At 39.4% G+C, this 22,947-nt stretch overlaps 1 protein-coding gene across 13 annotated transcripts in view; it reads right to left on the bottom strand.

The window, feature by feature from the left end:
- The window catches only part of Akap13 (A-kinase anchoring protein 13), a 302,662-nt gene that overhangs the window by 52,442 nt on the left and 227,273 nt on the right, over positions 1-22,947 (bottom strand). For 7 of the 13 annotated variants that reach the window (XM_076545251.1, XM_076545208.1, XM_076545213.1 and 4 more), the window contains 6 exons: positions 22,343-22,538; positions 20,127-20,235; positions 16,090-16,218; positions 10,507-10,549; positions 8,861-8,993; positions 1,323-1,497 (listed from right to left, as the gene is read on the bottom strand). In XM_076545251.1, coding sequence (XP_076401366.1) covers positions 1,323-1,497; positions 8,861-8,993; positions 10,507-10,549; positions 16,090-16,218; positions 20,127-20,235; positions 22,343-22,538 — 785 coding nt within the window. The remainder of the gene's footprint in view (positions 1-1,322; positions 1,498-8,860; positions 8,994-10,506; positions 10,550-16,089; positions 16,219-20,126; positions 20,236-22,342; positions 22,539-22,947) is intronic. The other 6 variants (XM_015996510.3, XM_042278208.2, XM_042278213.2 and 3 more) reach the window with 1 other exon arrangement.

Here is a 22,947-nt window from a genome sequence, read left to right as displayed (position 1 = left end):
ACCTCTCTTTTGTGTTTAAAAAAACAAGTAAGCCAGAATTACTACATAATGTTGAATCTGCCCAGGTAAACCTTTAGCACTTCCAATTTCCATAAGCTAACTATTTTTAGTAACAGATTACTTGGAACGCACAATAAATGACTTGAGAACGAGACGTCATCATCATGTCATCTGTGAGACTCACTCCTCTGAGTCCGACTGAGCCACCGTCTCTTCTGCATGTGCTGCAGGTCTAACGTGAGACAAACCACCACCGCCTCCTAGTCGTGCTAGGCCTACGGTGGCCGATTCCCAGCTCGCTCAGCTCTCAACAAAGCGGCTTCCTTGTTTTACCTTGGACTGCTTTTCAAATACAATTCCTTTCTATGGGTGCACGGACACAGTTCTGAGCAAGGTCGCTCTAGAGCAGATGTGCAAGTTACAGTATGTGTGCCAGATTTGGCCTGTAGCTTGACTTTGGAGAGCCCATGAGCCACACACGGCTTTTATACTTTAGATGGTTGAAAAAGACATGAAAATGACATGGCATGCAACATTTTAAATGTCAGTGTCTGTAAATGAAACTTGACTGGGACAAAGCCATTCTTGTTGCTGTGTCTATGGCTGCCTCTGTGTTGCAACTGTAGAGTGCGGTGGCTGCGACACAGACACTTGTTATCTAAGTCCTGTTCAGAGAAAGCCAACTGACGCTTGCTGAGAAGGCCTTATCAAAAGCAGAGTCATGCCCAGTTAATAGACTTGTCTTTCAGCAGATCAGTAACAGAAACATGGGGCATATTCGCACATGCACACACTCTCCTCTGGTAGCCATCGTGATTTAATGATGGCAAATAGCTGGATAATATTCCACAGGACCAGATTTACAAATAAGTGGACAAGGACTGAAGGGGGGGGGGGTAGCTCAAGAGCAGACTGCTTTCCTATATCAGGCCCTGAGTTTGAATCTCTAAACTGCATGTGTGTGCGTGCATCTCTGTATATGTGTGTGTGTGTGTGGGGCAGTGTATAAAAATATGTATATATGATCTGACAAAGGATCTGGGAAGCCCTAAGGTTCGAGGCTACGTACTGCTTTGATTTGCCAGGTTTCTGGCAATAGGCAGTAGTTTCTAAAGCAGAGAATCTGAAATTAAGAGATATCTGCAAAAACAATACAGATTATAAGTTACATAATTAAAATTAGAAAAAAAAAACACACAGAGTTACTTCTCCACATAAATGAGGAACAGATCAGGGGTGGGATGCACAGGAAACTAGAAACCAACCAGCTTTCTTAAAGCAAGAGAGCCTCATCTGCCAAAAGGGAGAAGCGTGTCTCTTACTTGCACAAGTGTAGGCGTCTTTGTTGGCGAAAGGCTTCATGCACTGGCTACAGCTGATGGGACCCACAACAGGAATGGGACTGAACGTGTGTCCGTTAAGAGTCTTCTTCTCTTTATCCTTCTCTTTAGATTCTTTCTCTTTCTCCTTGATTTTATCTTTCTCCCTTTCCTTTTCCTGCCAAAGACAAGAGTCAACAGTTAACTGAGCACTGGAAGGTCTTCCCCTTACCTGGACACACAGATGGCATGTGGTCACCGGAGGGTGGGGCCCAGGGTGGACAGAAATGAGGAACGGCGTTCTGGGCAACTTTTAATTAATTTTCAGTCATGCAAGCTCCCACCAGAAAAACTTAGGAGTTCTGAGTCATCAGGTGCTGCTTATACTAATAGACACTGGGCAGAGCCCACAGCAGGAAGGTTTCCTTAGTGAGGTATGGCATAGTCCACACCGGAAGCACTGAGTTTCTATCAGTCTGCAAAGGGAGCAGAAGGATGGCAGCAATTCTGAGATCAGCCTGAGGAGAGAAACAATGTCACGTAGTCTAAAAAGTTCCGTGAGGCGCCTCTCTAACTTTTACACGCCACATGTATGTCCCTGAATTAATGAGACCCTATGGCATTTTCTTCCTTACTCTCATCAGAACTATTAAATAACCCTACATATATAGTTTTTACTAACTAGAACTCAGCAGGTTATCAGACATTAACTTGGGTTCAGTGTTCAATGGTGAGGAAGAGGGCAGAAAACTGCACAGAGGTTAAGCATGAAGTTGGCTCTAAGCTCTACTAACAGTGGGATTGTGGGTGAATTTTTTCCTTGCGCCCCAGTCATCTCATTTGCAAAATGGGAGAGGTACCCGTTTTACAGTTCTGTTTGTGTGAAAGCCTGGCACATACCAAGTATAACATTTACTACATTATAGTAAATATTCATACCTCACTGAAAATGAGTGTCATCAGCTTATTACTCTAACTCAACACAAAAGCACAATCTTTGGTGGTGAAGGAAAGGAAATTTTGACTTCAGGCAGGAGGAGACAATAACCCAGGCGCAGCGTAAGGACGCTGGCGCAAAGCATGGAGAACATGGGGTACCGAGAAGGCAAGAAGAAGCCTTGTCAGTAACCTTCCCCAACCACCTTCTCTGTCTCCTCAAGCTCATCACCACAGCACTCATTTCCTCTCAAAAGCCCGGGGACCCAGGACAGGGAATTCCTAAGGCTTTGCTGCTTGCCCCAAAGCACAGAGACAGAAAACCAGCCTTGTCTATGGTTGCCCCTCAGCTCTGTAAGAGGGAGTAGGAAACTGACCTTCACCTCATGTTTACTATAGGCCGAACCACTATACTAGGGGCTCAACTGACTAACAAGATTAACTAGACCATGAAGACCTCCAATTCATAGAGGTGAGCTTTACCTACTGTTTTATACTATGACTACAATCTAAAAAGACATCCAAGGAATGAGCTTCTCGAAGTGAGTGACCATGCTGACCACTGAACATGTAGACATTATCTAAATAGATTCATTTGGCAGATGGGCATCATGCTTCCCATTTTACAAGACAGGGCATTGAATGACGCTTAAAATGAATAGTTACTTTGTGCCAGGCACTGAAGTAAGAAATTTCTATGTATTTTCTTGGGACAGGGCAATAAATTACAGTTCTAATTATCTCCATTTTATATCTGAGGAGACTAAGGCTTAGAGATGTCTAATAATAATACACTTTGGAGCACAGAGCGACGACTGTTTAACCTTGAGGTGGTCTAGTTCTGGATGACTAAAGCTCAGCTCTCATCCACCACATTTACTGTAAAGAGGATTTGCGAAGTTCCTGGAGTTGCAAAGGGTCAAAAATGATCAGTACCAAATAGGAACTCAAAATCTTCTGGTTTTCTAAAGTTCAGAACCCACCCAATGTGTGAAATGGGTTATTTGAAAAATCTATGCTTCACATAAACTTCTCCCTTAACAGAATACACATAGCAAAACCCCCAAAGCCAAACTGCTGCATTTTAAAACAGAAAGGATGGGGGGAAACCACTTTACAAAACAGGAAACTCTTCTGAACAAAAACTGGTAACGCTAAAGTGCGTAGAACTCCAATGACCAAGCCTTGATCATATCCAAATGACCCCTTTAATTAACTTTTTTTTTCTGCAGATTTCTCTATGCAGAAATTGTTAACTTTAAAACCATCTGACTTTTTTCTTTTTTTGCCTGAAGGTTAAAAGCATGCTCCAATGTCTAAAAAGAAAAAAAAAAATCAAACAAGACAACTTTCTATGGCAGCTACATTATTTTCTGAAGAACTCTGACTTTCTTCAGATCTGAACAATCCATGATCTCACCCTTTACAGTAATTAAGACTAGTTCCTCTCCAAGGACAAACACAAAACAAGCTGCATCCCACCTCCTGTTGTTCTAATTCAGTGTTTTGAAGAATCTGGGCTCTTACCTGCCCATGTTTTAGTCCTGTGAATCGCACTGTTATGAGAGGAACTTCGGGAAGCCGACCCCATTTTACCGACATGATCTGACCCCCATGCCAGGAAATGGTCTTTCACAGAGGGAGGCGCTCATGCCGGCAGGACAGACAGCTCAGTAGCTCAGAGCTGCCATTAGCAAAACCGTAAGAGGAAGCCAGAAACTGGTTGAGAAAGTGCAGAAGGGGAGGGCTGAGACTGCTTGCTTCCTTGAGACAGTCTTAACTATTTGAATGCTGCTGATAAAGCTAACTACCCTACTCTAAAGAACACAGGAAATGAAAGACAATTGAAATAACTCTTAAATACATGTGTGGACAGCACTTGTACTGTAGTATGGGAAATCTGAAAAGGATAGAGGCCACATTTATCTAGCAAACTCCTAATAAAAAGGAAAGTTTATACGAAAACATTTTAGCTAAGTTGCCCTTGGTAAAATGGGTGACTGGTTATTTTTCTTAAATTTAATGTGTCTATATTTAACCATTGCCAACATACTTTAATTGTGTTGTGGAAAAAGAATCTAACAACATTTAAAAATAGAAGTGACTGATCATAAGACACTAGGGTGCTACAAGAGAAAATCAGCTTTCATTTTCCTAAACCTATCCTAGAAGTCAGGGTCCTTTGGACAACTATGAAGAGCTAATGTAATTAGACATCTTGGAAAGGATGATGGGTACAGTTCTTTCATATACAAGGCACAGAAACTAGGGACTGGGCTGAACGTCTCACTCTAAAGTTAACAGTTTATTAGTTGGGGAGGAAGTTAATCCCTTTTACTCAGAAAAAAATTTGAGTCATCCTAGGAAGTAGTCTAAAATATTTCCAGTATCTTCTAGTTGTCCTTGTAAAGAACGAGAGCTTAATAGAAAGAGACGATCAGTGGCTCAAAGACCACTCTTTGTGAAAGTAAGTACTATGTATGTAAGTACTTGACTATGTGTACAATAAACACAATTCAGTACTGCTGCTCAAAGACAGTAAAACAAAAGGAGAAACTGCACATCTTCCTCTTATACTTCCTGTTTGGGTCTTCCAGCTTTCTAAAAAGCATTTAGTATCTACATATGGCAACTTCTGCAAGTTACTGACGATTGTCAAAGGTACCCATGCAGGGTTGGTAACTAAATTCCTCATATAATAAAAACTATATACATAAAAACCTGGCACCACTGGGCAACACATTATCTAGGAATGTGAACCATTCGCTAATAGCTACCTTTGGTTACTCTGAGTGTCTAAAGACTTGGCAGTCTTAGCTTAACATGTGGGATAACAAACCCACGTTTCTAACTATATTCTCACAGAGACATATACCATGTTCATACATAGAAATGTTCCTAACTACACTCATATACAGCTTATATGTATTATTTTAATTAATATTAAGTGCTTAAGTTTTTCTTTAAAACTGGATGTTTATATTAGTTAGTAGTTGAATAAAACAAGAAAGATTAAACACTCTCATTAACATATATTAAAAAATTAATAATCTCAGCACTTGGCAGATACTTCAGTGGTTACTGGCCTAAGATGTGAAAGGCCCTGTCAGCACTGAGAAGAAAAAGAAAAACAACTAACCCCAAACAGGTTAAAAAGAGGTGAAAGCTCATCATTTTTATGAAAAAAAAAAAAAAAAGTGTTAATATCTATGTTATCACTTCCTTTTTTTAAAAATAGCATGGGAAACATTCAATAGGAAAAACAGTTGATTGATATTCATTTATCTGTGTATTCGAGTGGACATGTGACTTTCTCTCTCATTACCTCTGCCTATATGACAAAGTGACAGTGTTCTTCAGCAGTTTGTATAACAGTCTTATTGAAAAGTTAGCCTATAACCACTAACTAGAAAGATGACATGCTAATATGTCTGGCTACTGGGGCACTTGTACTACAATCTGAGGAGCTATGAATTTGCAATTTTTGGAGTTTCCATTGCTGGAGACAGTACAGCCCCCAAAGATCAAATCTTCAAGCCAAGTGTAAAAGAGGAACCACACCAATTGCAAAAGAGTGTTGGTCATTTTGCCTAAGGAGAGGAACAGAGGTAAGAGGTCAACTGGTTCTTAACAGTGATGACAGAATGACTCTAACACAGGTAGCTTTTCCCTGTCCCATCTCATCACCTCCCTCTTACCTAATGCTAGTACTCTGAGGTCAAAAAATACTAGATTTGGCTGAAGAGTAAGCGCGCAATGACAGGCAACACGTGTGGGCAGCTGGACCACACGCAGCCCTGCCCGAGTGTTATCCAGCCGTGCTATTTGAGACACATTTTATTCAAGTGTGCAGAGGACGGAAGTTGAGGTGAGATTCTGTTTTAAAGGTCAAGTTCCAGTTTCTGAGTCTGGACCCACATTATCTTTGTTGCTGTCTGTATTACCCGCTCAGCAATCTCAGTGTCATATCCACCATGTGGATTCGAAAGCCATGCCACTGGAGAGGTGGATCAAAGAGAAAGAATCTCCACTGACTTGCCAGTCTTACAAGTGTGTGTGTGTGTGTGTGTGTGTGTGTGTGTGTGTGTGTGTGTGTGTGTGTGTGTGTGTGTGTGTGTTTGGATAAGGTTCCAGTTTAAAAGCAAAACAAAAGCAACAGAAACATTCTGAATTCATCCAAACCAGACTGTAACATTTTCAAGGTTAAGACTGAGTATTACAGACCACTAAGCAGAGAAGCCACTCTACAATATATGGCTAGTTTATACTGGTTTTTCCAAGGGAATTTTCTTTTGTTCATAGCAACTACTGACCAAGCAAGCAGGATAAACAAAACATTTGGGTTCTGCTGTTGCCAGTATATGGAATACTGACTTCATATGCATACATACATACATACATACATACATACATACATATATATTGAGTTCTAAAACAAATCTAAGAATGAAGCAAATATTTAAACACATAATTAGGCTAGAAATTAATTACTAGATTGTATCTTCATTCTGCACTTGATAAGAAAAATGGTAAAAAAGCAGATTTTGGTATAAGAGTTTTGTGGAAAAAAGTCCCCAAGAGTAATGACCAACCCCTGTACATGGCAAACAAGACTTTATTTTCCAAAGCTGGTGTCATGGCTTGGATAGTAAATGTACCCCAAAGGTCCTTGTACTTGCTCCCTACACTACAACACTGTGTACAGATGGTGGAACACCTCCTAGGAGGTGAGGGCCTACTGGAAACGGCATCCATGGGAGCCTTTGCAGGGGATTACGGAGCCCCCACCCTATTCTCCTCTCTTTGCTTGCCTCCAGCAGATGCTCTGACCGTGGGTACTCACTATCACAGGCTGAAACCTCTGAAATCAAGGTACACCTTTCTGATTTTATCAGAAAGTTGTTATAGTAACAGAAAGCTAATAAAGCTAGTAAAACTTATTGGCTGCATTTCTATCGGCTCACATAACCAAGTGCCTGAAAGCTTAGTTAGAAAAAAAGGGTACTTTTTTTTAATTGAAAAAAAGTTAAATATATTTTGCTCACATTTCTCCCCTCCCCCAATTCCTCCCAGATCTCCCCCATTTTCCTACCTCCCCAACTGTATGTTCTTCTTTCTCTCTTAAAAACAAAACAAAAAATCCAAACCCAAAAAACCCCAAAACCTCAAGAAATCCTGCAAAAACACAAAAATGAAAATGAAAACAAATAAAAGAACAGTAAGACAAAGGAAAAAAAAAAGGCCAAAACAAAATGAAACAAAAATACCACTGAGTTCCTTTTTGTGCTGACCAACTACTCCTGGGTATGGAGCGTGTAGTTGCTATTAAGAGGGTACATTTTTATAAGAATGCTATTGAGTTCAGTACATACGGATGCACGTGTGCTTATGTGCATATATTTATATATGCAATGTACAGAAGTATGTTTCAGTGATTCATTTCCAGAGATCCTTAACCAATTATACCTTTGCATGCTTATTTCTTTGTGTATGTAGATGGATGGTTACAGGTAAGTAATCAGAGTGCAGGGGAAGTGGGTGGGGTGGATAGTGTTTCCCTCACTCCTTTGAAATGAAAGTAGTTTTGGTTTAGGATCAAGAATCAATATAAAAAAGTTCAGCTTCTTTCTTTTTAAGACATATCATAGCTGGGTGGTGATGGCTCACGCCTTTAATCCCAGAACTTGGGAGACAGAGGCAGGCAGATTTTGGGAGTTTGAAACCAGCCTGGTCTACAGAGTGAGATCCAGGACAGCCAAGGATACATAGTGAAAATGAAACAGAACAAAACAAAATAAGATAAAACAAAACAAGAGACATATCACAAAAGTACTAAAAATACATAAATCAAAATACTGAGAATATATGTGGGGTTATTATAGATTTATTTCTTAATTTTTATATTTTATAGACTCCTGTAATGAACAACTACAACCGGACTTTTGAAACTGAGTTTAAACGTGACTGTGAGCCATCATCATGTAGGTGTTGGGAACTGAGTCCTGGTCCTCTAGAAGAGTTGTCAGTGCTCTTAACCACTGAGCCATCTCTCCAGCCCATGCTTAAGTGTCTTAATTTAACTTCTTAAGCATTAAAGAGTGATATAGCACAAGTCTTCCTAGTAGAAATAGATCCAAGCAAGTCTTAAAAGTTCTTGTAATTTTGTGAAGTATAATTTTCTTCCCTCTATATCTATTATATACATTTCAATCCTTTAGTCTTAGCATAAAGTCGTTTGGATTTAATTAACCCTGATTTAATCATTTCTGCACTGAGGCTCAGTGTATGGGATGAGAGGCTAGAGAGACGGGTTGAACCTCTTCTCCACATTAGACAGGCACCCCTCAAAGAAGCGGGGGGGGGGGTAATAAGAACTACATCAACAGGGCTCGTGGAAGTGTTCAGTAAGCTGATGCATGGGCGGCTTTTGGCATGTAGTAAGACAGTGGCAGCATTTCTAGCTGCTGCTTGCATTACCGTTATTTTTCTTCAGATATGAGACTGCTGCAAAGCACCACTGAAATTACTCCCATTTACACCTGTTGTTTACATGCAGTGCTGACTGGCTGAGGTGCTTACACACAGAACGCCCAGAAGATACTCACTTTGCTCTTCTTGCTGCTGGACATTTTATTCCTGATGTAGCTGAAGGTGCGACTAACTTTCGTCCCACTCTTGCCTTCAAAATCCTTTTTTGAGGGGCTCGGAGGCAGGAAATTATAGTTTTCTTCTGTTATACTGAATGAAAACAAAAGGATGATTTATTTATTTATTTTTTTGTACTAGAAAAGTTAAATAATGGGCTGAGTAAGAAGCAGGCAGAGGCTACTGAATGGTCTCATATACTATAAGAACAGATCTGGAACTGAATATAAAGTAGCATTGGGTGCATCAACTTTTCGTGAAAGGACCTCCATGCACACAGTGGAAGGGCAGGGTGCACGCGGAGAGAGCTGGCAACACAGAGTCTCAGGACAAGGACGAGCCCGGCAACGGCACAGGACACACATTTCTTCAAGTCTCTAGGCCTATTAATAATCTGGGTCCTATCCACAACTCTGGGGTGAAGAACAAGCATATCTCAGGTAGAATGCAGACAGATTCATCCCAGAGATTCCTAGAGATCCAAATTTACTGATTTACTTGTTCAAGATGTCTATAAAATTTAGGTCCATCAAATCTGGACATGTTCTGATTGTCAGCCTCTGAGAGGACATTCATGAGTAAAATCATAAAAAGACCCTCTTTAACAGCTATATTTATATATGTGATGGTTATAAAACAAAGGAGTCCATTTAATTTTAAGAGAAAACAGAAATGGCATAAAAACCACATGAAAGTCGCATAAAGACAAACAACCATTGGAAGGGCCCTAGATCACAATTATAACTAGAGTCTCTGTGAAAAGGAGGGCAACTTAAAATAATTAGGAATCCAATGACACTACATCACAATGTTTAATTTCATAAACACACAACAGGGAAATATAAACGACAAATTAACAGGGATTTTTGTGCATGTTGTCAGGTCCAGAATCAATTCAAGTTGGAATGAAGCTCGATGATAAGGAACACTTACCTAGCATGCACAATCCCCGGGTGTTCCCCAGTATTAGGAAAGAAAGAAATGGGGAGGCGAGAGAGAAGAAAACCTCAATTCTACATGGTCAGAGGTATATTCTACACACAGCTTTTCTTTTTTGGAAGGGGATAGAAACCAGAGCTTCATGTGTGCTAAGCATGACCACTGAACTACATCACCAACGCTTAGCTTTAAAGGTTAAAATGGCTGAGCAGATAACAGAACTGCATAATTCACATATACAGCGTACATGTGTGCGTGCACACACACACATACACACACACGCACACACACGCACACACACGCATACATGCACACATATGCATACATTATGACAATGAAATATTAAATTTATTCAAAAATTGAAAATCTCCATAAACCAAGTATAATGTCAAATAAGTATATTTTATGTGAATGAAAGCAAATAATCATCTTTTTCATATACCAAAACAATATGAAGAATAAGAATATAAAGTGATTGACTGTATTTTGAAAGATAAAACCTTCATTATGAAATACTTTTTAATTATTTCAAACTTGCCATTCAAGGAAGTCAGAGCCTGGGTGAGCTCAAAGAACTTAGGATATTTAATTAAATGTGGTAAGATAACTTGTATGTACTGTCTTCATTTCAGTTTGGGGAAAGGAGTGAAAAAAAAATGCATCATACCTCTCGGTCAGGTTAGCACTGGTACTGTGGAAAGGCCGTGAATCTAAAGAATAAGAACAGTAGAGGTAAAGTTAGCACACAAAGATCCTGACCTGATGACAGATAAACTACCTAAAAGGTCATAGATAAAGAATACAGTCTTTGAAAGTGAGGGCATGGTGCCTCTTCCTTAAAAGGTTTAGGAGGAAGCCAGGCGGGAGGCAGAGGCAGGCGGATCTTTGTGAGTTCAAGGCCTGCCTGGTCTACAAAATGAGTTCCAGGAAAGGTGCAAAGCTACACAGAGAAACCCTGTCTTGAAAAACCATTAAAAAAAAAAAAGTGGAGGAGGAGGAGGAGGAGGAGGAGGAGGAAGAATTAGACTGGAAACCTTCAAATTAGAATGGAAATAGGAGGTAAGGGAATGAATTTCTCATGAAGAAAGCAAATTTAATCCAGGATCTGAGTAACTGAAGATACTAGTTTTTATGCTTTAATACAGGTGAAGCACATTTAATTGGTTTTTAATGAATGCTCAGTTCCCACAGGCCATCTTTCTGAGATGTTATCAAAGAATATAAAAGAAGAAAGTAAATGTTATAGCTTTTACTCCTGATCCTATTTGTACATATCTCCATCTGAATAATCTAATATTGTCTAATACTTTCTTGAGAATTCCTGGAAATGGATCAGTGAGTAAGAGGAGCAAAGTGCTGGCTCAGAAAGCCCCGGCACCACCTCTAGTGTGGGAAGACCTCTCCAGATCAGTTCCTCAACTATTTCTCCAGCACCAGGTCTGCCTGCATACTGCCATGTCCTGCCATGATGACAATGAACTAAACCTCTGAACTGTAAGCCACCCAATTAAATATTTTCCTTTATAAGAGTTGTTGTGGTCATGGTGTCTCTTCACAGCAATAGAAACCCTAACTAAGACAGAAGTTGGCATCAGGCAATGGGGCATTACTGTGATAGGCCTGACTGTTGTATTTGAAAAACAATGGGAAGGAGTCACATCATACAACAGAGCCCACGTGGGAGGTTTACTGAGGGGAGGGGAGAGAAGGGGCAGAGGAGGGGGCAGAGACTGGTCCCTGGGAATAAAAGCAAAGGAAGAGGAAGAGAAAGAGATGGGAAATATATATAAGGAAAAGTACTGAATGCATAGAGGGGGTGATCTTAGTGGCTGCAGCTGAGGATACATCCTGTCAGGACTCTAAGGGCAGGCCAGTACAGATGCCTAAATGCTAACACTGACTATGTTTTTGTTTAAAGGAATATGGACCTTAGGACTGTGGATTAGAAAAGCAGTTCACTTTAAGTGCTGCTTAATGGGCCATCCTAGGAGAGGCATGGAAGACAGTGGTGTGAGTGTGATTTGTTGAACTATGGGTGCCTAGATCAAGGGGTTTCAGAGAAGATTATTAATATGTGGCCTAGAGATTGTTCTTGTGATATTTTGGGAAAGAATGTGGCTGATTTTGACCTTGTCTGAAGAGTCTGCCTGAGGCTAAAGTAAAGAGATTTGGATTAATTCCACTGGCAGAGGAAATCTCAAAACAGCCTAGTATAGACTGTTGTGTGGTTATTAGTGTTCATGCTTAAAAAAAATTTATAATGAAAAGTAGCAAGCTGAGAAAGGAAAAATACAAAATGTACAATTTGAGGAGAAAAAGAGCACCAGGAAGGGAATGGAACTAAGTCCTGTGTTGAAGGAAATAAACAGATTAAGAAATGGAACAAAGGGAGTGGTGACCTCAGGGCAAGATCCTACCCAGCTAAGTTTCCAACCTGTGAAAAAGAATTAAAGAAAATTTTAGAGCTGGGTGAAGTGGTGCACACCTTTAATCCCAGCATTGGGAAGACAGAGACTGGTGGATTTCTGAGTTTGAGGCCAGCCTGGACTACTGAGCAAGTTCCAGAACAGCTAAGCTTAGGCAGTGAAGGGAACCATCAAAAATAGAAAGCTGGTGAAGATGCAATTGAAAGATCTCTGAGTTCAAGGCCAGCCTTATCTACAGATCTAGTTTCAGGAAAGTTTAAGATAGTGAAGGAAACCATAGAAAACAGATAGCTGGTGAAGATGTAATTGAACAAAGGGGGCATGTTCCAGCCCCAGCAAGCAGCAGAACTTGGCAGCTTTGGCCAAGTGGTTCTGGCTTTAGTGTCAAAGACAAAGAAAAGGGGTTATGGAATATTCCTCCATGACTACGGAAAGCCACTGAAGCCAGGCATGTGTCATGGGTGTCCTTGAATGTAGTCCCAGGGAGGCGATTGCATGAAGCTGTGGAGGAAAAGCTTGGATTGCCTTGGAGACTGCAAGATGTTAGAGATGCCAGTTGTGGGATATCTGCTGAAGAAAGCTCCTAGCATGGAGCAGAACCAGCGCAAGAAAAAGAAGTATGTTGTAGTCAACGAAGCTGAAAGGAGTTGGAGATCTGCAGAAGAACATTTTGACATCAGACATGGAGATGCAGAGTTTGTTGGAGTTTGCCCAACTGGCTTTTGGTCTTGCTTTGGTCCAGCATTTCCTCACTATGCCCACTTCCCTATATTTTGGAATGGTAATGTATATCCTGTGCCATTACATGTTGGAAGTATGTGATCTGTTTTTTGATTTTATAGAGGATTACAGTTAAAAGATTGCCATGCATCTCAGAAGAGACTTTGAACTTTGAACTTTAAAACATTGTCGAGACTGTGATAGACTATGTGGACTTCTGAAGTTGGACTAAATGAATTTTGTATTATGATATGTTTACAAGGTTATGGGGGCCAGGGAATGGACTGTGGTAGTTTGAATGTAATTGGCCCTCATAAGCTTATAGGGAGTGGCATTATTAGGAGGTGTGGTCCTGCTGAAGTAGGTCTGGCCTTGCTGGAGGAAGTAAGTCATTGTGCAGGCAGGCTTTGGGGGTCTCCTATGTTCAAGCTAGGCCTAGTTCAGTTCACTTCCTGTTGCCTGTGGATCAAATGTAGAACTCTCAGTTCCTTTCCCAGCACTGTCTACCTGCACACAGCCATGTCCCACCATGATGAAAATGAACTAAATTGCTGAAACTATAAGCCACCCAATTAAATATTTTCCTTTATAAGAGTTGCCGTGGTAACAGAGTCTCTTTACAGCAATAGAAACCCCAACTAAGACAGGTTTCTTCTGTTACATTTACTATGTTTGGTAACAATAGCTTGGAAAGAAGGATCTGGCTCCTAATTCTGCAGAATCTAGTTTTAAACTATATGCATTTTAACCAATGATATCTTAGCTTTAAAACAAGAGACTGAATTAAAACAAACTTTTTCCCACCCTAGGAGCCTTCAATGGTATAAGTATTCGATTCTCCTGGACTGCCAAGACTTCACTGTACATTTAAGCAACTTACTAAATTACCACTCTAGTACACTATACAATGTAAAAGTCAAGTTCATATTGCAGAAAAATACCCAACAAAAAACTAGGCCAAGGGGAAAAAAAAAACAAAAAACAAATACGGGTTGATTTCTGTGGAATAGCTGAAAACTAAATACACATGTGATTAGGTAGCAAGAGAATCAATCCATGGGAGCACCTCTAAGAGTTCCCAATGGTTTTACTGCTGAAAAAGAATTTATTTCAGTTACTGTGATTTCTTACATGTGGTTCTGAAAGAAAAAAAAAAAAAAGATTAATTTACCACTGCCACCAAAATTAGTGCTTCTGAAATTCTTGGAGTGTAGAGACTTTAAAAGTATGCAATAACATGGGCCATTTCCATGACAAAATTATAAACAGAAGAAAATGAACCTATCATTAACTCATTAAATATTTTTGCAGATAAATAACATTTCAACCATATTTTTACTTTAAGACACAAAATAACATGCAGACCTGCAATATACCCATGGACTTGGGGTTACAATCATTGAACAAGCAAACAACAAAATGTGTTCTTTACAGCAATAGAAACCCTAACTAAGTGTCTACTATTACATAGTAAATGTAATAGAAGAAACCTGTCTTAGTTAGGGTTTCTATTGCTGTAAGAGACACATAGATGGTCTTACACAGTATTTTGGTTTCCTAATTAATAAATGTGGGAAGCACAGCATATCAAGTACTGCTTTGGGAGGTCACAACATGCTAATTAGCATTTTAAAGCTGCTTATTTTAGCTTTTCCATGTGTTAGACTACTCTCTCCCCATTAATCGCACTGGTATTTTTGGACTGAATGAACTAAGGTTTAAGAAATGCTAGATACTGGACTCAAAACACTCCTGCTTCTATAGTTTTACGATTCCAGTGATACCAGTACAGTTTGTTCCTAGTGATAATGAAGTTCTACTGAGGTTTTGATTTGTTACCATAACCTGGCCATTTGCTATATAGTACTTGACCAGAGAAATTTGAGAACTTCTGAACACTCAAAGTTGAGGTGGATTTTCACAACTTTCTGCCTACTACAGGGGATAAAATGTAAACAACTCATTGTTTCTTTGTCAAGTATCTTTTAATAGTGAAAAATACACTGAATACTAATGAGGCTACCATTTAAAACTCAACTGTATCTCTATGCTAAAGACACTTTCCTTTAAAAGACAATGCAAAGTGGCAGCCACAATAGTTTTTTTTTGTTTTGTTTTTGCTTTTTGAGACATGATTTCTGTGTAGTTTTGGTGCCTGTCCTGGATCTCACTCCTTAGACCAGGCTGGCCTCAAACTCACAAAGATCCACCTGGCTCTGCCTCCCGAGTGCTGGGATTAAAGGCATGAACCACCACCGCTGGGATCACAATAATTTTTATACATCACTGCTACTTCAGATCAGCAAGTGGAAGGACATAAATGTTAGGAACTCATAATATTAATTCTAACAACAATTCATTATTTTATGATAGAAATAGTTTGCCCATAAAAAAATTAAGTCCCAGAATATCCTAGAAGGCCTGCAAAATTAAAGCCAATGTCTTCTAATAAAAGAAGACTCAGTTGCATTTCAAGTTTACTAAAAACTGATTTTTCAAAGTATTTTCATAGCAGGTGTTACTAAGAACTTATTAATTCGAAATCTGTAACTCATTGAGGAGTGTGGCATAAGACAGAATTTTAGAAGAACAAAAATTGAGAAAAAATATTTAACTTCTATTTCCTAAACTATGAGATCTAATCTCCGAGTTTTGTTTTTCAATTATATGAAAAGATTGGAAGGGAAACTTTTAGGTATCATTAATAGACAGCCTAGCTATCTGTCCCAGGAGACAGAGAAAAATGGATAATTGGAATTAAAACTGAAGTGGTCAAGCTCAAAGTTTTGTAAAACCAGCACTCAGTATTACAAAGGGCAGGAGTGGGATGAGAACACACCCTCATGCCTGAGGGTGTGTTCTTGAAAGATACCTGCACTGGAACCAGGAGGTCACTGAAACAATCAGTGTTAGTAGTCACAGATAAGACAAGAGAAAACTGGTTTCATCAAAATCGTTTTGCAAAGGCATGCAAGTCAAGTGACTCAAAGAAGATAGCGTACCAGGAGATAAAAGATTTCATTCTTTTAGTAGCAGGCCTATGGCATTTAAAAGCTAGCCAGACTCTGGAGAACAGCCACTAAACACCAAATGAGCTTACTTACTCTGCAACTCCTCCTCCTCCTCACTGGAATAAGAAGAGCCAAAAGAAAAGAGAGTTTTAGATTTAAGGAGGAGTGGAGAAACGCTGACGGAAAAGGAGATCCACCTTGTCGGCTTCATCTGCTGTTGAGCTGAGAAGTAGGTTAACAGAAAGACATTAGAGCACGCAAAAGGTATGCCAAGACAAAGAAAGAGGTACCTCCAACCTATGTGGAAACAAGATAATGTTGATGGCTTTAAGGATCCCAGGAAAGGCTATCAAAATTAACAATGTCTGTCTGTCTGCCTGCCTGTCTATCTATCTGGTTTTTTGAGACAGGGTTTCTCTGTGTAGCCCTGGTTATCTCGGAACTCGCTCTGTAGACCAAGGTGGCCTCAAACTCAGATCTACCTGCCTCTGCCTCCCAAGTGCTGGGATTAAAGTTATATGCCACCACTGTCTGGCTAAAGGTATATTTTATTTATATATTCATTTATGAACACAAAAAATTGTAATACAGTTTAACAAATCATCTAAATATACACGCTTCTTATATTTGAAAACAAGGAGCAAACTATTTTTAATGGTCATAGTTCATAGCTTGAGTTTTCTTTCTTCATGGTGTACAGACAACATCCAACAGTGATATTGCTCAGGGTTCAGTATTACTGCTCTTCTCACGCATCCCAAATTTCCTACTTCACTCCTACCTCTTCATAGTGTATGCACATAGTATACTAGGGTCTCCTTTCCCTCTAACCTTCAAGGTAGAGCTCTCCTTTCAGGATCAGACTCATTCATCTCTTGGCTCACCCGTGTGTGGATGAACACTCCACAGGCAGCTGAAACCCAACACACACAAAAGGGAATATGTCTTTTCCTGCTGCCTTGCTCCCCCTCTAGTCCATCACCAGCCAACTGGTATCTAACATCTACCTAAAGACTCAGGGTACCAACCTGGGCACCATCCTTGGATCCTTACAGCATACCTCATTTGGGCTTCAACTTCTCTCCTGAAGTCATTATTCTGAAATAGCTGCACTGTGAACCATGCAGAAGCTTTCTATTGACCTGTAAGATTCTTCTTCCCAACCTTATTTCCTTTGTGGTTGGGCTGAAGCTCTCTAATTAACATGATTCTACTGCCTTCGAGAAGAAACCCTAATCCTCAGTTTAGATTTCCATACACCAATTTCTAGTTTCTTTTGGTCTAAACTTTCTCCAGTTCTCGAGGTCTGATACTTCCAGAAAGTTGAGTGTTGATTTTGGTTGCTTCATTTACTATTTACTATTAGCTTCAACTTGTTCTCTTATGTATAAATAATAAATATAAGCCAAGAAAGAAGCCATCAGTAAGTTCATCCTTCTTCCACCGCTGTCTAGTATAGTACACAGCGAAGAGTTGGCATTCAAATATGGACCGAATAAATAGATACATGAATTTTCCTTTTATCATGCTTTGGGGAATCTTAAGGCCCCACATCAAATCAGAGAAAATGTCCTGTACCTATATGAAAGCCACACCAACCACAGCAGATTGTGAGGTTGAGCTCCCACCAACAGGGTAAAATGAACTTTTTGCCTCCGTGTGCTTGCTTGCCCAGGCAAGGTCACTGTTCTCTTCTGTAAAACTAAACTGCCTTGCTGAGTTACATTTGCTCTGTTTGCCTGTGTGACCTCAGGAATATTATTTCCAAAAATTTAGGGTTCTTTTTCAACACAATGGACAATGTTCTTGTTTCTAAAACTGCTTACATTACAGTCAGAGAAAAAAGAGACCTTGGCACTATTTTGGGTCATTGTGAACTACACAACTCCATGCTCATTACACAACAGGAAGTACACTAACAGACTTTAATTCACATTAAACCACAGCACATTATCCCTCCTTAACAGCTGAACTTGAACTGAGGGTAAAGGGCTTCTGTAACAAGAAGTCATTTAGCCATTGTATGTACTTACATAAAACAGAAGTTAAACTATCTCAAGAAAACTTTCCTGTAAACTGAGTGTGATGATGTGTCCTGTAATCCCAGAACTTGGGAGGTGAAGAGCCTCATGCATGCTCAACAAGACCTGAACCCTACTGCTGAACAGCAGGCCCAACTGCCCTTAAAATAAAAATGCGTGTGTGTGTGTGTGTGTGTGTGTGTGTGTGTGTGTGTGTGTGTGTATTTTTGTTCAGGTGTGTATACACAGGAAACCAGAAGAGAGTGTCAAGATCTCCTTAACCCTCACTTCATGTTTCTTAGCTAGGTTGGAAGGCAGCAAGCTCCAGTACTCTTTGCTTTCTATAGCATGCTGGGGGTCACAGAAAAGCACAAGCATGCCTAGCTTGTTATGTTGGCACAAGGATCCAAATACAGGTGTTCATGATTTCAGAGCAAAAGAATCATCCTTTGTGCCATCACTCTACTGTGAAAATTTCTAAGATTAAACCTCCAGTTAGCCAAGATATAAGACAGAACCTTTCATTAATGAGGGACAGCTACGTTAGTCTCCAGTTCTTTTGCATTAAATTGTAAGAGGACACTGAAAAAATACCATAGACATCAGAAGCTTGTCTTTAGACTCCATAATATCTGGCCTTGTAGTGAAGAACAGGTATATATCTCTTTTAGATTTAATTTTTGCATCATGATCTCACACTGTAATTACTCTTTGAAAACAGATTTTAAAACAAGTTCCTTGAGCTAGACAGGCAGATCAGTGGTTAAGAGCAATGGCTACTCTTCCAGAGGACCTGGGTTTAATTCCCAGCATTCACATGATAACTCACAACTATCTGTAACTTCCATTCCAGAGGAGTCAATGACCTCTTCTGGACTCTGTGGGTATGGCACACCTGTGATGCACAGACATAGATACAAGCAAAACACCTACACACATAAAATAAAATAAACAAATCTTAATAATAAGTAAAAAAGGTTTCCTAAGAAACAAGTTGTGACAAATATTTGTACAATTAAAATATGTTTATAAGCATTTTTATTCACAAATGCCTTGTGTTTATAGATTCCAGCTGCCAATATACCCCTGACAGCCAACTGACCTGCATCTGCACACAGTTTTATAGTTACTTTCAGACTTAATCCTCTTGTACTTGCTTAAGTAAAAATGTCCTTCAGTTTTGTATCCTGAGTTTGACATTTCTGAGTGCTCAGACTGTATTGTCTTCTGTCAAGTTTAGGAGAGACAAGATCACTTGAAAAATATTTCCAGATTTAAGGAGCCTACTGTGATATAAACACTCATTTCAATATCTGTTCTTGGATAGGATCCTGGACGCAGGAAAAGGTAAGAAAAATGGAACTGTGTCTATATTAGGTCAATTTGACTAGGTTTAACCTCTTGATTCAGATAATTATGTTAATATAAGAAAGAGTATTTGCTTTTTAAAAACATTAAATTAGTTAGAGGTAAAAAAAAAAAAAAAAAAAAAAAAAAAAAAAACCAAACAAACCCTACTCTCTGAAGGGCAGTGATAGAGAAGGAGTATTCTGGAAAAATAGGAATTATAGTAACATCTGGGGATAGGAGGGAAGAATACACAAATTCTTTATACTAATTTCTTGTTTTTTTGTTTTTGTTTTTTGGGACAGGATTTCTCTATGTAGCCCTGGCTGTCCTGGAACTGACTTTGTAGACTAGGCTGGCCTCACAGAGATCCGCCTGTCTCTGCCTCCCAAGGTACTGGGCCACTACTGACCAGCTTCTTTACATTATTTTTGCCACGGATTTTTCTTGCCACAGATTTTTTTCCAGTGAGAGTCATTTGTATCCATTTTCCAAGTATGAAATTATTTCAAAGCCCTTTTAAAAATGGTATTATATTTATACCCCACAATATAATGAATGCAACGCATGTATCAAAGAGATTTTTTCTTAGCAAGAGGAAGAGCTGAAAGCTGATCTCTACATTAGCATTTCTGTTGAGTATGAAGTCAGTTAGTCAAAAGAAGCAGATGGAATGTGAAAGTTAATAAGATCCCAAAGTAAGAAAAATGATAGGGAAAGTGGTTAAGATATATATTTTTTTTAAAAAAGTAGTATACTCACTGTCCAATCCAGGATGACTAATTGTCATTAATGAGATGGATTTTGTCAATGGAGAAGAAATGGCTGATGTACAGTAATTAAATCCCTGTTGTTTAGACCTGTGAGATGTCTACGAAATAAAAAAATAAAAAAAAATGAAGAATGGGTTCTAAGTACATGTTCATCTATTTAGACATGTGTAGAATTCACAATGACCCAACCTGGTGAGGGGAGACTTGGAATCCAGTCTGCTTCTTCCACTTAACAGTTACTCAGCTTTTCTAAGCCTGCTTTTTTTTTCACCCGAAACTGGTGAGTATTCATCATTCACAGTGGTTTTACATCCCTCAGAGCATCTAACAATGTTTCAAATTGAGTAAGTGAGCAGTAGGTATCGGCTGGGCACACAATCCGGTAACTTCACCGGAAGTAATAGACTATACAGAGCACTGCTCCTTTGAAAAAAATCAAGACATCTTCACAGACATACAGTAGGATATGTTGTCACTCTGATTATAAGGAGTTGGAAACCGGGATGTGAGTGGAAAGCATTTCAAGAGCATTAGCAAAGCAGCAATGCATTTGGGAAGGAACTAAATCTCTTTCACTTCTTCTTTGATTCCACACGAACACAGGGTGACTGCAATTTAGTACGTAACTTCCTCGGCAGCAGCATTACTGGCAATTTAAAGCCACAGCATTTTAAGAGCTGTGGAGACCAAGCAGAAGCAGAGGCTCCTTTAACACCCCTGAAGGAATCATTACTTCTGGTGATAAGGGACCCACACCTCTTTTTCTAATCCTCTTACAAGATGAAATCTGCCTCTTCCTGACTCGAATGCCTGGAAAGAGAGACACTGAACATCTATTCCTAGCATGCACTCACCAAGTCTGGCCAACGACTTCTGATTATTTAGGGCTTGTTCCATGTGTAACCATGGAAGCTGAGGCAAACAGTTGCTATGTTTCACATACAACTGTGAGGCCTGAAAAATGACCTCAGCGAACTGCAGAGAATTTCAAGAGGAAGTTGGCTGCAGGCAACTTGTCTAGATCAGAGAGATATATGCAGCACAACACCCACACTGAGGTTGTGCACAAGAGGAACTAAAGGTAAGATGAGAGTTCTAGGAAGACTATGCATAGCACAGTACAACACAGCACAAAAATGCTGATGTTTATCTACAAATGTTGACTTTATCTAGAAAGATTCAATCAGAAAGATAGCAGTGGTAATAAGTATCATTTACTAAAAGACAGGGTCATCTGTCAAAATTCTGAAAATAATTTGTCTCAGAAAAGGTCACACAAACAGTTTTTAAAAAATTAAAATATTCTCATTAAAATCTGACTACTTCAAAGTCATAGAAAGAAGTAATAAGACCAACAGTCACCAAGTCTGAGTTTGTACTGTTCAGCTAATGTTATGTGGCAACAGACAACTCACTTATAGGGGCTTGAGGCCCTCACAGATAAGGAAGGGGATCAACAGGCATTTTCTGAACAGTATAAAGAACATGTTTTGAGACAAAGAACATGTTTTCTCTAGGAAAAATACTTGGGGCATGCATGCACTTTCAAATTGGTAAATGTAATAATGACATACAATACACTTTAAAACTCAATTTACAATGAGCTGGTAAGAGAACAATACAGACAGATAAAGGAAGCTGCATGTCCTGAATACTTTCCCAATCCTAAAGCATTTGTTGTGACAGAATATTTAAATCTGTGTATATTAACGTATTCTTTCTTGAAGATATTTTTATATGTGTGTATATATCTCTATCTCTATCTATCTATCTATCTATCTATCTATCTATCTATCTATCTATCTATTTGTATACAGTGTTTTTTTCTGAATGTATGTTTGTACACCACACTCATGTCTGGTGCCTCTGGAGGTTAGAAGGCACTAGACCCTTGGAAATGAAGTTACAGATGGCTGTAAGCCACTATATGTGAGAGCCAGGAACCAAATGCCAGTCCCCTATAAGAGCAGTAAGTGTTCTTAACCACTGAACCATCTCTCCAGCCTGATTAATGTATTCTTAAATATTCAGGTTTAGTGATAAAAGACATGTTATTGCTAGACTTGAAGATATCACTTAATAGGTAAGTAATCACAGCTCTAGCTTTATACTAAAACTAATAAAAAGCATAAACAATGAGATCATATTTGGAGGTAATGTTCCACTATCACCCCCATTAGCAATATATACCTATTTTAGCCTTACCTGCTGATCAAACATCCTATGATGCTGTCTCTGGTCCGGCTCCAGATGTTCTTCTGAAAGTGACATCAGAGAATCCCTCTGTTCCTCACCACTGAAAGGGTTTCTGAGCTGGCTGGAGTTTGCAGAGCTCATTTCTAGAGACGAGGATGGCTTATTTCCACCACCAGCTTCTCCTGTCAAGCCTTCCAGACTGAAACTGAACACAGAGCACATGAGTTCATTCACTGTTTGTAGGTCTCAGAACGGGAGGAAACAAAATCCCTCTAATCCTACTCAAAATGTCTAAAGGACACAGAGCAGATGAGCATCACTCACCTTACCACTGCCCCCCCCCCCCCAGTGGTCTTGGATGCTGAGAAAGAACACCAGACACATTTACTTCCCTACCTCATTCAACTTATCTAAATGGTGAACCAGGTACCATCATTTTCTCAGCTGTTTTTCAACATACCATATACACAGACAAATTTATCTCATATTGTATATATGTATGGGCTTTCATTGATGTGATCAAATTAATCTTTCCAGACCCTAACTCATCTAATGTCAAATGTCACAAAGCACAATCATAAGGAGCTTTGAGAATGAAAAGTGAGTGACGTGGC

The sequence above is a fragment of the Peromyscus maniculatus genome, chromosome 1 (assembly GCF_049852395.1).
Source record: "Peromyscus maniculatus bairdii isolate BWxNUB_F1_BW_parent chromosome 1, HU_Pman_BW_mat_3.1, whole genome shotgun sequence".
NCBI lineage: Eukaryota > Metazoa > Chordata > Mammalia > Rodentia > Cricetidae > Peromyscus > Peromyscus maniculatus.
This window is presented reverse-complemented; position numbering and strand designations above follow the sequence as displayed.